This window comes from Corvus kubaryi, unplaced genomic scaffold (genome assembly GCF_017639235.1).
Source record: "Corvus kubaryi isolate FWS band 111438036 unplaced genomic scaffold, C.kubaryi_AGA036_p1.0 37394, whole genome shotgun sequence".
NCBI lineage: Eukaryota > Metazoa > Chordata > Aves > Passeriformes > Corvidae > Corvus > Corvus kubaryi.
The window spans coordinates 4,809,362-4,825,156 of NW_024581133.1; the positions used below are offsets into that span (position 1 = coordinate 4,809,362).

The window sequence follows — 15,795 nt, forward strand, 5'->3', positions numbered from 1 at the left end:
TATTATTTCAATCACTGGGGAAGCCAGCTTACATGATCCCAAACAAATTACATGTAGTATGTAGATGTCTACATTCTAAAACTCACCACCCTGCACAAAGCATAGGAAAATATTACACAGGTGATCAGCAGCTGCCATGTTGGGACAACTGCTATTTATCCATCACTTTACTATACTGTCAAGTTTCACTGAAGATATGAACAGACCAACTGGTCCCACTCTGAAGTTTTGCATCTTTCCTTAGCTTCCTCTCAGCTATCCCTTTACACTGCCTGAAACAATGGAGCGTGTAAACATCCAACTTCAACCTATACATGTCCATTCAGTATCTATTTACATGCAACTAATGCAATGGTTTCGTGATACAGGTAATTTGGGCTTTAGATACCTTGGTCACAGCATTGCTGGGACAGAACTGATCTACCCCCCGAAGACTTCATTCTTCAAAAGCTTGGACTGGCTCTCATATCTGGTTTATGGTGCAGCTCTGTGCCAGAAGAGTCAAAGGTAACAGCACACTGCAGGAGGAAGGTGAACCTACCAGGTCAGTAACAGAACTGAAATTTAAGGCATAGCCTCACTTAGAGCTTAAGCCAAGGAAAAATGCACACATCACCAGGAGGTCCAAGTGAGAATTAGTAAGAGTTGCCTTAACTATCCAAGCACTAAGTTAATAGATAAGGGGCGAGGAAATTATCAGAAATTTGCAATGAGACACTCTCCCTTCTGAAGGTTTCCAAAAGTACACCACCTACTCAGATGGAGAGGTCACTGCTTAAGAAAAGCTTAAAAAAATACTGGAAGTAACTTGATTGAGGACAACTGGCATTTCTTCCCCCACTGCCATCATGGAACAAAAAATAGTTTTTTACACTTCTTCCCTAAGCCCATACAGAACAGACTGTACATATTTCAGTTTCTCATCTGAGGAGAAAGCCAGAGCTGACAGCTTTCAAGTAAGAGTCTGCATTGCAAACATTGTGCTTTAATCACTAGGGCATCCTTTTTACCTACAAATACTCCAGTTACAACTCTGTGAACTGCCCTCCTGATAACCAAGTCTGTTATTCATTCTGTTTCCAAACAAGATTCCCCTATGCGAGCACACATTTGTAGTACAATGTCTCCCCCACACACTGTCCAGAACAGTTAGATCAGCAAGTTAAGAACACAATCACCTAAAAATAGCATGGCTGGATGCCACTGTCTCCCCACTTATTACTATGCTACCTTTGTACAGAGTTTTTGTCTACAATTCTACATGGAAAAATAAAGCCATAAATGGCTTTACAAGAGAGACTTGTAACCAAAAAGACCAAGCTGTTAAGTAGGGCCATGGGATTTCCCCTTTTTCCTCAAGCCACATAAACAGAAATTTACATTTTTAGAAGCATTTTGAACAATAACTCCTGAAGTAGATCAAATTTCTATTTTTATTCCCTTGCCATAGCGATTGTATTCTGCCAGAGAACAGATTGACACATGACAAAGTAACAGCACTTTCTAGAGAAAGAAAAGTTCATGACATAAAGGAAAAGTACACAAACAGAAAAATGCAGGCCAGATCTCCAATTATTTTGCTTGCCATATTAAAGCCAGTACCACACTTCAGAAGGGATAAAAAGGAGGGGGAAAAAACCCTGCTCACAGGATATTGAGCTTCAACTGTCAACAATGTGTGGCTTTCTATCATGATGCTCATTCCCTTCCATTCACAAACTATGGCCTAAAGGGCTTCTATCAGGAAACAACGGAAAAAAGAACAAAGTATTTTCCTTTTTATTATGGTACCAGGTCAGAAACAAGAGGGCCATCAACAAGAACAAGGCCCTTTAGCTTGGCCTAAGGATGCAGGCACAAGCACAGCAGCTTAAGTTACGCTGATTCCACAAGTACAGCGTCCTCACTATGGCTTGGAAAAAAGCCCAGTGCCCTTACACTGTCTCCCAGAAATCCCTTCTGTCTCAGACTGCTTTTGTGAAGGCAAAACTCCACACACAACTGTTGAAGAATATTTGTATCCCTTACATTTAAAAAAAAAAAAAAAAAAAAAAATCACTAATTTTAACCCATAACCCTGGGTTTTAAAAACCAACTGTCCCATTTTAAAACTAACCTGATGCTGCTCAAGAAAACCCAGTAACACTGCAATGCACATTTTACACTGCATATGCCACCCTGTGTAAGGTCACCAGGCTGAGCTTTCAGGCCACACAGAAACATTTCAATAAATTCTTCATTTCAGGCCTTGACAGTCTGAGAAATTAAAGTGTCAGAGCTGCAGGAAGGACACAGGTATTATTCAGAGCAGACTGATGTTCCAACCATTCTGATTGTGTAGTGTGGGATCTGAGGATGAAGACAGAAGGATAAGTAGGTAGCAACTAATCAGGGATTTATTTATATACAGAATGACTAGGTATAAACTTAAGACCATGGGTCACAGTCACATTATGACTTTGCAGAATAACAAGCTAATTCCTGCAGGAAGAGACAAGGCAACAGCCAGAACTTTACAGATACCAAGTAAGAAAAAAGCAAATGCAGAAAGGCAACAAAATCAACCAAGTGACCAGAGTGTGAAATTAGATTTTTTTTGTTGTTATACTGAAGAAAAAAATTAAAGCAAATTAATCCATTGCTATGCACAGAAGTTTTAAATCACTTTTAAATGCACTCAAAGCACCAAATTTGAGTGGACTTATTAAGAAGGCAGCAAAGTCATGCCCAGCTGCCAGACCATTCTCCAACAAATCAAACACTCCTTTATCTCGGGACTAGCCTTAGCCCTTGCATGGTTTGTCACACACAGCTGACAATTTGTTTGTTATGTAACTAATAATAATACACTTACCTTGACCTATTGTTACTAACGCTGCATTCCTCCTCTCCCAGGATACTTTAAACAAACCCCATGAAAATATGCTGATACTCAAAACAATTCTACTGAGCAATTCTAAAGTCTCTTCCCTGAAAAGCATTTCAGGTAAGTCCTTCCACGCTGTCACAATTTTTTCCCCTTTCTTTGCAAGTTAGTAATCAAGTGCTTTGGTACTGTAGAACACTAAAATAAATACTTTTCTTGTCACTTTTCACCTGGAGAACAACATTTGTTTGTTAACTAATTCTAATTAATACCTACAAAATCACTTTACTTAAGGACTTGACACCAATATCCAACAGCATATCATACTAGTATAGTATTTGGATAGCATAATCCCAACACGAGAAGTCTGGTGAAATTCACTTAGAAAACTCTCCTGTATCAGCAACTAAAGCTACCCCATAAGCATCTTACCTGATTCTGAAGGAACTGGGCAAGGAGAGCAACCTCCAAAACTTTCAGTTTAACAGTCACAATCACTGCTTTTGCCCCACCTTGATAATGATGCAGATCCCAACCCAAGGTCATCCTGTTGCACAGAAAACATTCTGATACATGACAACATTGCATTACGGCCTTATTATAAATGATTTTAGAGTAACATGTTAAATTCATACAAGGGATAGTAGAGAAACAATCTTGTCCTTCTTTGCAGTCCCATATCTCCCCTGCCACCTCATCCTTGAAACCAGCATGATCAACAACTCATTGAATGTTTTCTTCTGACAATCTAAATTAGAGATAGTCTTCTGCATAAAATGCATTAATGTGTCCAATTTAGGTACAAAATGCTCCATTTTTGCCTGAAGAATCAGTGGTTCTCTTGCCCCAAACATCACTTAAAACTTTACATAGAAAATACCTGCCTTCCTCATGCAATATTCTGCTTTCATCAGTGTAATTACATTCCACGGCACACACACGAAAGTTGTCCAGCCTCCTATCTTTTTTCAGCCTGATGGTGAAAACTTCAGGCCTTAATAAAAAACCCCATCCAATGCAAAATGTTTCAACGAGCCCAAACACCTCACTTCCATCTCACAAATACCTCTCAAGCTCCCATTCCAATTTGATTATTAAGTTTATATTTGTCTCCCTAATCCTTCAGATAGGTAAAGATGCATTAGCATCATGAATTACAGGACACACTGGTGCACTGCTGTCTTAAACCCTGGGCTAGTTAAACTGCTGGGGTGGCTGCCAGGGCCTGCCAAGCCAGCCACACTGTTTATAGTTTAGTTCTCCAGATACAGGATTATTACATTTCAGACTGACAAATACCATATCCTGAAGGTTAGACTCCTGTGACACAAATACATCCTGGCAGGGCAGAACAGCTGAGCCAGGGTGGTCTTCAGCACAGTCTGAGCTCCTGCAAGATTGCTGAAGCATTAAGTTAAAGGAAGAACTGTGAGTTTATAAAACTGCTGCTTAAAAATCAGCTTTTTTTAGGAAATACTCAAACGAGTGTGTTCATTTGTCTAAGTAATACTCAAAATACTGTCTTAAGTTGATCTAAATGGAGCAGAAGATGGATCAGGTTAGGATTTAACTCAGTTTCTCTCTTAATGCATAATTTAATAGCCAAAAAAGTTACTTTTCAAATGAAAAAAAGCCTCAGTTTCTTTCAAAAACTGGAGAAAGAGCAAAAAAACCCAACATGATTGAGAAGAAACAGTTTTTGCACTGTCAAAGCTTTGTTTTAGCTAATCTCTGTTTAGCTCAAAAGCCCTATAAACACACTTGGAAGGAGGGATCTGTTAAAAATATATCACCCCACCCCTCCAATTAAGGGCTGAAGCTTATGACACATCTGAGAGATCCAACAAGAACAGGGAAGACAATGTTCCTGATACTTCTAAAGGTAAAAAAAAAAAAACAAAGCAGGTTTAAAAATCCCAAACATGTTTCATGCCTCTGTTAAATGGATTTTAAACCAAGAACAGATCCCAACTATTTTTATTCCTTTGTAGGTCATGTGTAATTAACTGCTTATTTTCACAAAACCTTATTACAGTGTAAACACCACTGGGCAGATGATCCACCCCACCCAGAGCGAGCTCCACACCACAGGAGGATACACAACTATCTCCTGAGGAGCCCTTGTATCTGCAGGAGAGGGCTGGTCCTCAGCACCAATCTGCCCTGCAACAGCACCCTAGTGCTGATCACACCTCCTCAGCTCACCCCTTTCCTAGAAACTGCAAGAAAACCAGTTAGAGGCCAAACCTCACAGCTAAAACCATGGGCAGGTGTTCGTTTTTGGGTATCACTGACATGTTCTAGGATGACATTATTCTTCTCCCGCCTCCCTTCTGCCTTGGGCACAGGGCAATTAGCAGAAATGATCACTAAACCACTTGGGAAACAGGGGGGGAAAGAGAAGAGGAAAAGAGCCAGTTGGGTTGGCTCCAGCCACCAGTTCAGAACAGTTTGAGCCAGCCTAGTTGACTTTGCCTGCAGTGCTCACAGAACCCACTCTGCAGGGAGCAGGCAGGAGGCCCTGCGTGTGGCAGGGAGGGCCCAACAAGCAGCGGGGGGGGGGGGGGATCCAAAGCCCCAGGCCCTGTTTTCAGGGTGAACTTCTGCCCTAACTAAGGCGCAGCGGTATTTTACAGAGATCAGCCCATGGCAGGCACAAGTAGCCTAAACAGAACCAGAGTGCAGGGTCACCATCCCAGCTCATGCTTGGCCGCCCACCTCACAACACTGGGCAGTGCCACCAGCAGACTGTAGGGCACAGATGTCCTTTGTCTCAAAGAGGGGAGATAAAATTTGGTCCTGCATTTTGTACACACGGTTACTGTGGATTTGAAGAATCTCTTATTCGCATCAGAGATGTATATTCCATTCTGGCACAAGAAGCAGACACATAAATCCCACAGCAAACAACACATTCACAGTGTTTAAGATCTGCAGATGGAGCATGTGCAGGAGAAGGTTTTATGAACAAGAAATGCTGGAACAACCAATCGTCATGCAAGGACAACACGGGTCCTGCCAGCAACGGCTTTGAATGCAGGCAAGAAACATTTGCTGTAGCCTGAATACAGAAGTTGTACAGCTGTGCCAGCAAAGTGGTATGTTTATCCTTTAGGGCAGATTTGCTTTCTACAAACAGCCTGCATTAGAACTGTATACATGTGGCAAGAGAGTTGAGCATTTCACTCCTGTGTTGAATAAATCAGGAAAATTGGTCCCAGATAATACATCTTTCCTAACTAAGTTGGGGGGCAGAGGGGGCCCAAGAAACACGGCTGCTCAGTGATCAAGCTGTACGAACCAAGTTGCCTCATGTATTCAGCTTTTATCTTGTTCAAAGCAAAACCAGCTTTTGGCTAAATGTAATATTTAATAGCACACAAATACTTCAGTTGGCTGCCTTTAGTTTCAGCAACTCTAATACACATACTCCCAAGTTTAGAGGAATTCCAGCTAACTCTACTATTCTTCTTGCCCTCACCTCATACACCTGATCTAGTCACTTAGTCTTAGGCCTAGCAACACATGGAAGTTAAGAAATTAATATCCAGGTATTTAAACACTTACATATCCTGGTCTTAAACCCAGTACAGGAAACCTATCTCAACTGTCAGCTAAAAGACCATATACAGTCACTGCCCATTATAAAAAAGTATTTCCAGGATTTAAGTACAATGCAGGACATCTAAAACATGCCATGAGCAGATAAAGACAACAAGAACAATTAGTAATTCAGACCTATAAGCCACTGGCCCATGGCAAGACACCAGTGTGTCAATAGATAGATAGACAGATATATGAATGCAATCTATACCCAGCATTTTGGGAGAAAACAGCGTGGCTCAATGTAAAACTGAAAGAGTGAGCTATACTTTCAAAATAACACTTGTTTACATTTGGTAAAGGTCTAAGCCATTGCTTTCCACGGTCATTTGAAAGACTGTTGCTCAATTTTTCACATCCATTCTTCTATCACCATGACTAATCATACAAAACCCATCCAGCTTCTTAGACTCAACAAGTATCAGGGACATGAGTATTTCTTTCCAATTCCCAGGAGCAGCTGTGTATCAACCCAAGTGATTTTATAAAAAACAGGAAATATTTAGGGAAGTAAGAAAATAGATTTCCCAATCTGAAAGCCTTGTTCTATATGTGGCCTCATCTAATATAGAAAGGGTGAAAATTAAAAGAAAGTCTTCATTCTCATTAGAACCCCTCTGTTTCCTGCCTCACCACTTCCTGCTCTCCTCCCTCTCACCCTATCCCATGCCACCCATGGCAATTCATACTTTTCCTGTTCCTGAAACCCTTTCAGATGCACAAAGTGTCACTAAAAATACTATATATGATATAACTGGTACAGAAACTGAAAATAATCTTTCCTCAAATAAAACACCTGCTATCATTAGGCAATACAGGTTTCCAAAGAGACTCAGACCAATTCCAAAGCAAAAAAAAATCCCCCCCCCCTTTTATTTCCCTTGGCTGGAAGGGTAATAGCTGCAACAGAGAGCAGTAATACTTAATTTTTCCTGCCCGTGTTTGTAATCAGAGCTCTGACAGACCCAGACACCCTACGAAACTGATTAAAATTGAGAAAAATTGCCATGTTTTACATAGTTTTTACATATCTTTGTTCTAAATGCTAAAGACCTGCGAGACATTCTTCTCATCAAGAACAAACACACAGACAACAGCACAGCAGCCTTCAGTGATACAACAAAGGACAATTTAAGACAAATGACTTGGAGCAAATGCTATCACTGAATAATCCCACAGCAGCTGTCATAATTAGTTACCTCCAATCTCATCAGAATCAGGGAAGTTAGAGTTAAAATCGAGCTCTCTTCCTGTAACATTGTGTAACTCCAAAACAGCAGCATTATCCTCGCTATTTCAGAATTAACATTTCTCCATAAGACAATGTGGAACCGCTCGATTCTTCCACATCAGAACACCCGGTGAAAGCCGAGAGATGACAAAAGAAACTCGGTCAAGTTTGAGCCTCTCAGCACCTTATTTCCTGTCTAAAGAGCCCTTTTGTTCTGCTTCCCTGCATAAATGTTAATATCCTGCCATCATTAGAGAGCGAAACGACGAAGGAAAGCCCCACGCACATGAACTCCACTGCCCCGGAGGGCGGAACGACGCCACACGACGCGATTAGAACGGCAAAATTCCTACCAACACGATCTCCACAATTTTCTGTTCGCTTCACCCCAGATTAACTTCACTTGGAGCTGCACTTCGGCGCAACCTACCCTGGGCACGGGGCCCGCCCTCCCGCTCCTATTGGCCGAGGCGGCGGAGGCCGGCCCCGCCGGCCGGGCCGCGCTCGCTGATTGGCGGAGCGGCCTGTCCGTCACGTAAAGAACTTTTCCTTGCTAGCAGGTTAGGCTGGGCGGGCTCGGGCACCCCGGGCGCGCGCTCTTAAAGGGACCGTGCCCCGCTCCCGCCGTGACAAACCCGAGCCGCGGGCGGGCGCACCCCGGGACTGATGCCCGGGACGGACCCCGGTCCCCGCGGGGCGCCCACCGCTCCCGGCACCTCGCTCCCGGTCGGGGGTGGAAGAGAGGATAACACCCGAGCAGGCTGGGAACGCTTCTCCCGCGGCAATTACACAACTGCCGCTTGCTCCACTTACGGGATAAAATTAGCTGTGGGTTTGGAGCCCATCCGCGCTTTAAGGGTGACTGGAGTTACCCTGGGAGGCCGAGCACACTATACAAATTAGTAACCCCGGCTAAAAATACATCGGGTCGCCGGTTCCAAAGACTTCCACCCATTTAAAGCATGAGTCAGCAGGAACTCCGCAGGAAGTGACTGTCTCCATCCCACAAGGTACCACGGTTTCTGCTAGAAACTTTTTGTGCTTATTCAGGCTTCACTTGACTGAACAAATTTGCAAGATCCTGGTCACGTTATGACAACAGCGTTTCTCACGGCACAGCTTCCTCTCAGCACTACACAAAATCCTGTCCCTTTAGATTAAAAGTGCTTCTTTTTCCTTTGTGCAAACATAGATGTGGTTCCCTACCCATCTATCCAGTGACAGGATGAGTAAAAACAAAACAAGGCTTAATACGTATTTCACAAGTGTAGATATGACACCTGGTTCAAGACGAACCTTGCCCCATTCCTATCAAGCAACACAGGGAAGATCCAGAACACAGTCAGTGCTCCCTCCTGCACCCACAAGTATCATCATAGTTACACAAGACTTATCTGGGTAGCATGGTTGCCTTACATAAAATATTTTCATGTGTTTAGTGTAAAATCACTAAAAATATTAAGCTAGAGGAAGATAAAGCACTTGCCAGCACAAGCACATTTGGGTTGTTTTTGTTGCGTGCGAAGGCAGAGAGGAAAATCTTGTTTCTGGTTCTTGCCACCTTTCCTCTCCCAATGCTGGAGCTGCCTGCCTTCCCTTACTTCACCCACCACCAACACCACAAAATGGGGATATTTTAACTTCCCTAATACAGATTAATAAAGTCCAAGGCAGTCCAGCACACTGTTTTACTGCAAATACCATGCAATGCCGGAAAATATTTACAGCTAAGTACTCCCTTGAGCTGTGATACACCAAAAAGAGCATAAAAAACACCTTCAGGAAGGACATTTACTTCTGCTAAAATGATGAAGGAGCACATTTTGTGTTACCTATTTTAGAGCAACCTATCGTGCCACAAACCCAAGTAGGACTGAAAAGCAGCAATCGGTTGTAAATGGATATGTATGAAACACTACAAGAACAGAATTAACAATGTTCACATAACTTCCCCCAAAATACCTATATAAGCTGAAAGAACCTTAATCCTTGCATCTGAATTCAGTGCCCTGAGAGAGCCAGCACTGCTGGAAGCTGATTTGGGGTCCCCCGAGGATAACTCATACTCGCATGACACTTTTTTTGACCAACCTTTATCTAAGCAATCAAAACCAAGAACACAGTTCACACAAACAAAACAGACCAGTAAAGTGTCCCTCAAGTATCTCAGTAACCAATCTTGGAACGCTTCAATTTAGAGCACATTAACTTTAGGCCCATAAAAACAGCAGCACAAGTCACAAATCATATCAACCAAACTGCCAAGCGCTAGAAGACACGACAACCCTGAAGTCAGCATTGTTGTTAGGGTACTTTAAAAAAGAGAGGAAAAAAACCCAAACCAAACATACTACTCCAAAAGTCTCCAGCTCTTTGCTGCCACAGCAGTCCCACCTCCTTGTAACAGCAATGAAAAATAATTTTTATCATCAAACATCCCACACTTTAGATCATGCTTCTGTCACACAGGCAACTAGCAGCTCTTATCACTACAAGTTTCATCCCTTTTCCTCCCCACCTCTTCCCCCACAAGCCCTGCAGTCTGGCCAACTCCTGAAACCCAGCTCTGGTGCTCATCAGCCCCTTCCACCTGCCTTGAGTGTCTGAGCTGGCAGAAGTTTGGCCGGCCTCTGATAAGCAAGAGTATGGCTTACCCAGAGCAGAAGGGAGATGGCAAAGCAAACTCTCCTCTGCTCAGCACAGGCCTCCCAGATTTGCTTACCTCATTTAAAACCAAAACAAACACACACAACAAAACTGTTGTATTAAGAAAGCCCCAGGAGTACTTCGTTATCCTCATAAAAGTGAAGATCCCCACATCATTGTGAAGTGGATTCATGGTTGACACTAGGTCACTGAACTAGAAATCATGGGTAAAACACATCTGTATCTAAATGTTGGGAATCCATGCATTAAAAAATTGCTATTCATTATCCCATGCTGAAGGAAATGTAATGAAAGTAGACATTAGAAAGCCTTATTTTTAGCCTCAGTTTCTGCAAAAAGCCATCTATTTTCCCTCTAAACACACATACACTGGAAAAATGGCACAGGCACATTTTAAGGTTCAGGCTCAAGTTAAGCCTTTGCTACTCTTCAATATCTGTAGCAATGCAGAAAAAATGAAAATAGAAGATTGCAGCTACAAGACCCCTAAGCAGAGAAGCTTTCACAGCAGTGCTAAAAAAAAAAAAAAAAAAAATCACTTTGCTGCCACCCAACTTTTCATTTGGACAGTAAGAGAGCACCTAACTCTCATTTGACTACGGTAATCATGGGACAGCTAAAAGGCCATTTGTCCTGTAATCTTACACATGCAGAAGACAGCAAGTTTGGAAGACTTCACAGCTCAAGAGATCAAGGAACAGAGCCTTTCATCTTTAAGTCGCCCGTTCAACAGAGACAAGAATAGCAGTGATCAAAAGCTACATGTGATGGCTGTTCAGGGATTAGATGAAGAGATGGTTACTCAACGTCCAGATCCCAACAGATCAGTGTGAACCACAAGAGCTTTCTTCACTATTTTGCACGTGGTTTTCAGTCCTGAATCCATTATACCTCCTGGATTCTGTACATGTTAATAAGTAGCAAAGAAACTGATCTGCTGCATACACACACTGAACAGGCACTGGAGAAAAGGACTTCACCATCTGGTTGTCAATTATGTCTGCACTACAGCATGTGCTGAATTGTTTATTTATTATTATTATAGTTCTGAATTTTAGCTTTTCTTATTACTAGAGACAGCTTTCAAAGCAGTGTTTAGCTTCCCGGCACCCTCAGATGCTGTAATCCTGTTTATAAACAGTAGTTCTCAAACTTGCTGTGTACTTTTGAAAATGTATCAATTTTAAAAGCACATAGCATAGGAATTTCAGAACTTCGGCATCTGAGAAATGACTCTGAGACAACATTATTAAATTTTTTATCAAACCTAAAAGAACCATTAACTTAATGAGGGCCATGACTACATAAAGGCAGTGGAAAAAAAATTCCCTATGTGAAGAAACAAACATTCCTTTTCATATTATGCATTCTTCAATACATCGGTGTGCAGTCTCTGCAAAGTCTGCTAGCAATAGCTCCTTTCCAGCCTGACTATAGTTTTGAAAGTGTGCAAGAGTACCTGGAATTTCCAGGCTGGATAAGCAAGATGAAAACAAGTTCAGAGTGTATGTTGACTGAAGGTCCCCAGAGCATGGGTTCATTGTCCTGTTTCAAACACTACCTAAAACAATCTTCTACACAAACCCAACAATGCACAGTTCATAGCTCTTAGTAGCACATTACTTCCCAAGAACGAAATTGCTGATGAAAAGCCAAGATCCTAGAAACCTAGCAGGAAATTTATCCTTAGCTGTAACTAAGGAGGCCCCTACACACAAAGAATTCAACTTGCTATTCCAGGAGTTTGAAGAGAACATACCAGACTGATGAGTTTTCAGTAGTCTCGAACTTCTGAGATTCCTCTTGCTGTTTTCAATCCCAGATGTACTACTGCACTGCAATAATCAGATCTGGAAATAACAAAGAGGTGCACATGGTAAATACAGAGAGGTCTGCTGCGCTGTCTGGACAGCAGCACAGATACACCAGACACACACATTTCCCTGGATGTTTTAGCAGTTATCTTCAAACCACCCAAAGCTTAGCTGGTCTGATATATTATTAAAGTTCCAGAATGTTGAATCCCAACTCTTTCTATATAGGGAATAAACCCTTAACAGAAGCATCTGTCCCTGCCCCATAAGGCTGGACATCCCTAAGAGGTCTCAGTCTCTCAGCAGCTGCCACATTGGTTTGCTTTGGGGTGGTTGGGGTTTTCTGGGGGTGTGTGATTTGGTTGGGTGTTTTTTGGTTGTTTTTTTTTAAATCAGAACATGGAATTGCATCTTGTACAGCTGCACAACCAAGGTCTCTGGTGACAAAGGGCCACATCACTTGCTTCAGCCAAAGTCCTTGAAAAAGGATCTAGACATTTTAAAAGACACTTCCTTGATATCAGGTATCTCTTGGGTGGAGCAAAAATAAGTACACTGAATTCAAAGGAAACTGTAGTATAGTCCAAGTGCATTTATTTGTAATCTATAATAATCTTTGTAGGTCAAATCACATATCTTGAATGCAAGTCATAGCTCATTCAGTATTAAAAAAAAAGGCTGCATAGCAATTAACTGCCAAGAAAATGGAGCCAGAAGTTTGTACACTTCCAATTCTCTCAGAAATCACACTGATTAATATAGCTGTTACAAAACGACACACTTTCACAGAAACAGGGATTACCTTTATCTGTAACCATAGCAACTTTTCAGTAGTTTGTGTTAATGCTACTCTCCCTCTTGATAACTTGCCACTATCTCTTTCAAGCTATCTGTGTAAGGTTTTGAATGTGCCATCTGAGACCACGAAGTATCAAGAAGTTGAAATATTACATTCTTCAATCACACTCCTGTAAGTATACTATGTCATATACAATGTTGTTAATTTTTGCCATAAATTCATGATTAGTCAAGAAGTAAAACAGTAACAGATTAAAATAAATTTAACATGATTCACAGGTTTTTAAGACAAGCATTTTAAGAAGTATTCTATGAAATACATACAGGAGACAGTTTCTCCAGTAGTGAAGAGTATCTTCTCCCCTATCTGCAAAGTAATAAACCCAATTACGCCACTAACATGTCAGAGACTTTGTTATTCAGTATCATAAGGAATAAAAGTCTTCCCAATATACATTTATTTTGACCTGAACAAACACAAGACAGATCAGAAAAGAGCCAGTCCCCTTGTTCTAAGTTAGGTGATAATAAAGAACAGGCGTAGGTACCTCAGCACTACAAAAACAAATCAGATAAAATTCAAAGAGTAAAGCTGTAAAAGTTAGAGGACAGACGAGAAAGAGACAAAGGAAGGAATTGACATATTTACTTCCTCAATTGTTGACTTACCATCATCCACAGCTCAGAAGAGGATTAGCACTCTGTACAAAAAATTACTTGACACAAGACAAACAAAACCATTTGCTTGTAAGTAGGAGGAAGAAGAGAATAATTTCTTCTTTTTTTTTTCCCCTTGAAGTTCACAGGGCAGCTTACCAAGCTGTACCCTTCTCTTTTCAGGGTAGAGTTTGGCACAGTTAAGATGTGAGCACAGAACCTTAGAAGAGTGAAAGAAACTCGGCACGCTCTTTGCTCCCTGTAGCTCTTATGCAATGACACCTATTATAGGACAAGCCTGGACAAACACTCCGGGAATGGACTTCAGAACACAACGGTGCACTTGAAGTCAATCCATGCAGGGGGTGAAGTAACTACCACGGCTTTGCTGAATGCCTCCACATTACATCAGCACATATGGTGGAAGCTTCTGTATTTCGTTGTTGCTGCTGTTGTTATTAGCACTAAGATAACTGCCCTTTTTATTTTCTAAGGTTACCCAATCCTAACATCCTGTGGAAACACGAGTGGATGTTCACACCCCTTATCTATCACTCCAGGCTTTTGGCAAAGCCTAGGAGGTAAGATCGGTTAAATCTCACAGGGTTCCTGGGCCAACACCAAAACAACAACAATAACTTTCAGAAAGCAAAACGCGAAAGTACGACAAACGGCGTTAGCGTTAACCCTTGGTTTAACCAGAAGAATGGCACAACACAGACTGCATGCTGATTCCCGAGCACCCCTGTCCCCACACCAGCCAAACCCGCCGCACTGGGCTCACCCGGGGGGCAGCGGGGCCCGGCCCGCAGCGGGGGAACCCTCGGGCCCACAGGGCACCGCCGCCGGGTCCAGCCGCTCCCAAAACCCCCGCGGTCCGCGCGGAGGACGCGGGGCCGGCCGGCGCAGCGCTGGCGGCGGGCCGGCTCTGCCTCTCCCTTCCACCCAAGGACACGAGTACAAACACCTCTGCCCCGGGATGGCTCCTGCGCACGCAGCCGCCCGCCGGGGGTGGGGAGAGAAAGACGGAACCACCAAAAAAGGCAGAGAAAGAGCCGCGGGCCCCGCGCCCGCGTCGCCCCGCAGCCCCTCGCCCGCAGGGTGCGGGGGTCAGGGGTACGAAGGGGGGACCTTCCCCACAGCCCCTCCACCGCTCCCGGGGGCCGGTGGGCGGGCGACCGCCGTCCCCCCGCCCCGCCGCGGTGCGGAGTCGCTGCCGCAGCCCCGGCCCGGCCGCCCCGGCCCCACCGCGCTCCCTCACCTGCGCCAGGCCCGCCGCGCCCGCCGGCCCCGCTCGCTCCTCACCAAACTTTTTTTACCCCTTTCTCCGTGTTTCGTTGCCCTCAGAGTGACGCGGGCGGGCGCTGATTGGCGGAGCCCGGGAAGGGAGGCCGCAGGGAGCGGGAGGCGGCGCTACGGCCCGCGAGTAATTATTACACGGCGACGGCGGCGACGTGAACCACCGAATGCTATTTAAAGGGACAGCGGCCCGCCCCATGCGCCCCCCCACCCGCAGGGGTGACGTGAGGCGAACGCGGCGGCGGGAGGGCGAGCGGGCGGCAGCTGCTGGGGACGGTGGTGTCCGCCCTCCTGCCCCACAAATAAATTCATTTTGCTGTAAATGCTGACCGTGAAGGAGAGGGTGTCTCCGAGCGGGGTCGCCTGGGGGGCTCAGGGCGCTGTGTGAGGTCAGTGCCTCACAGCCCCCTCGCCTTCTGTGCCCTGTGGGAAGGCAGCGATGGGCTTAGAGTCTCTTGTTATCTGTAATGTCACCTGCTTGTTTCTGTTTTCTTCGCTTTGTGTGGGGCTCTGAGGCAATCCACTACAGCTTCTTCACATGCACAGCATTTCCACCTCACACCCGATATATATGTATACATATACTTTTTTTTTTATATATATATATACACTCTCCCCACTCGTCACAGCCAGTTGTAGCCCATACCATGCAGGGAGGTTTTAAAGGTGAGCTTTAAGGATGATGAGTGACTTGATGGCTTGGAGCAGATAGGAAGGGAGTACAGGATTCCAGGGAGATGAAAGAAACCAAATAAAAGCAGAATTTTGTCTGTGGATAGGGGAGAGGAGCAGGCCAAGACTGGAGGAACTGCCAGGAGGTGAGTGGAGTTTGCAGAGAGTTTTAGAGGAAGGAAGGAAAA

At 43.8% G+C, this 15,795-nt stretch overlaps 1 protein-coding gene across 9 annotated transcripts in view; it reads right to left on the minus strand.

The window, feature by feature from the left end:
- ZFAND6 (zinc finger AN1-type containing 6) overlaps positions 1 to 14,996 on the minus strand; it is a 34,734-nt gene extending 19,738 nt beyond the window's left edge. Inside the window, exons 1-3 of one of the 9 annotated variants that reach the window (XM_042039018.1) lie at positions 14,898 to 14,996; positions 13,304 to 13,346; positions 12,127 to 12,217 (exon numbers count right to left, since the gene is read on the minus strand). Coding sequence is in view for 2 of the 9 variants with exons in the window: in XM_042039015.1 (XP_041894949.1) it covers positions 7,987 to 7,988 (2 nt within the window). In the remaining 7 variants the exon portion in view is untranslated. Of the gene's footprint in view, positions 1 to 7,668; positions 7,690 to 7,986; positions 8,150 to 12,126; positions 12,218 to 13,303; positions 13,347 to 13,648; positions 14,341 to 14,420; positions 14,565 to 14,897 lie in introns of those variants that run through there. The other 8 variants (XM_042039017.1, XM_042039019.1, XM_042039020.1 and 5 more) reach the window with 8 other exon arrangements.
- Between the last annotated feature and the right edge of the window lie 799 nt (positions 14,997 to 15,795).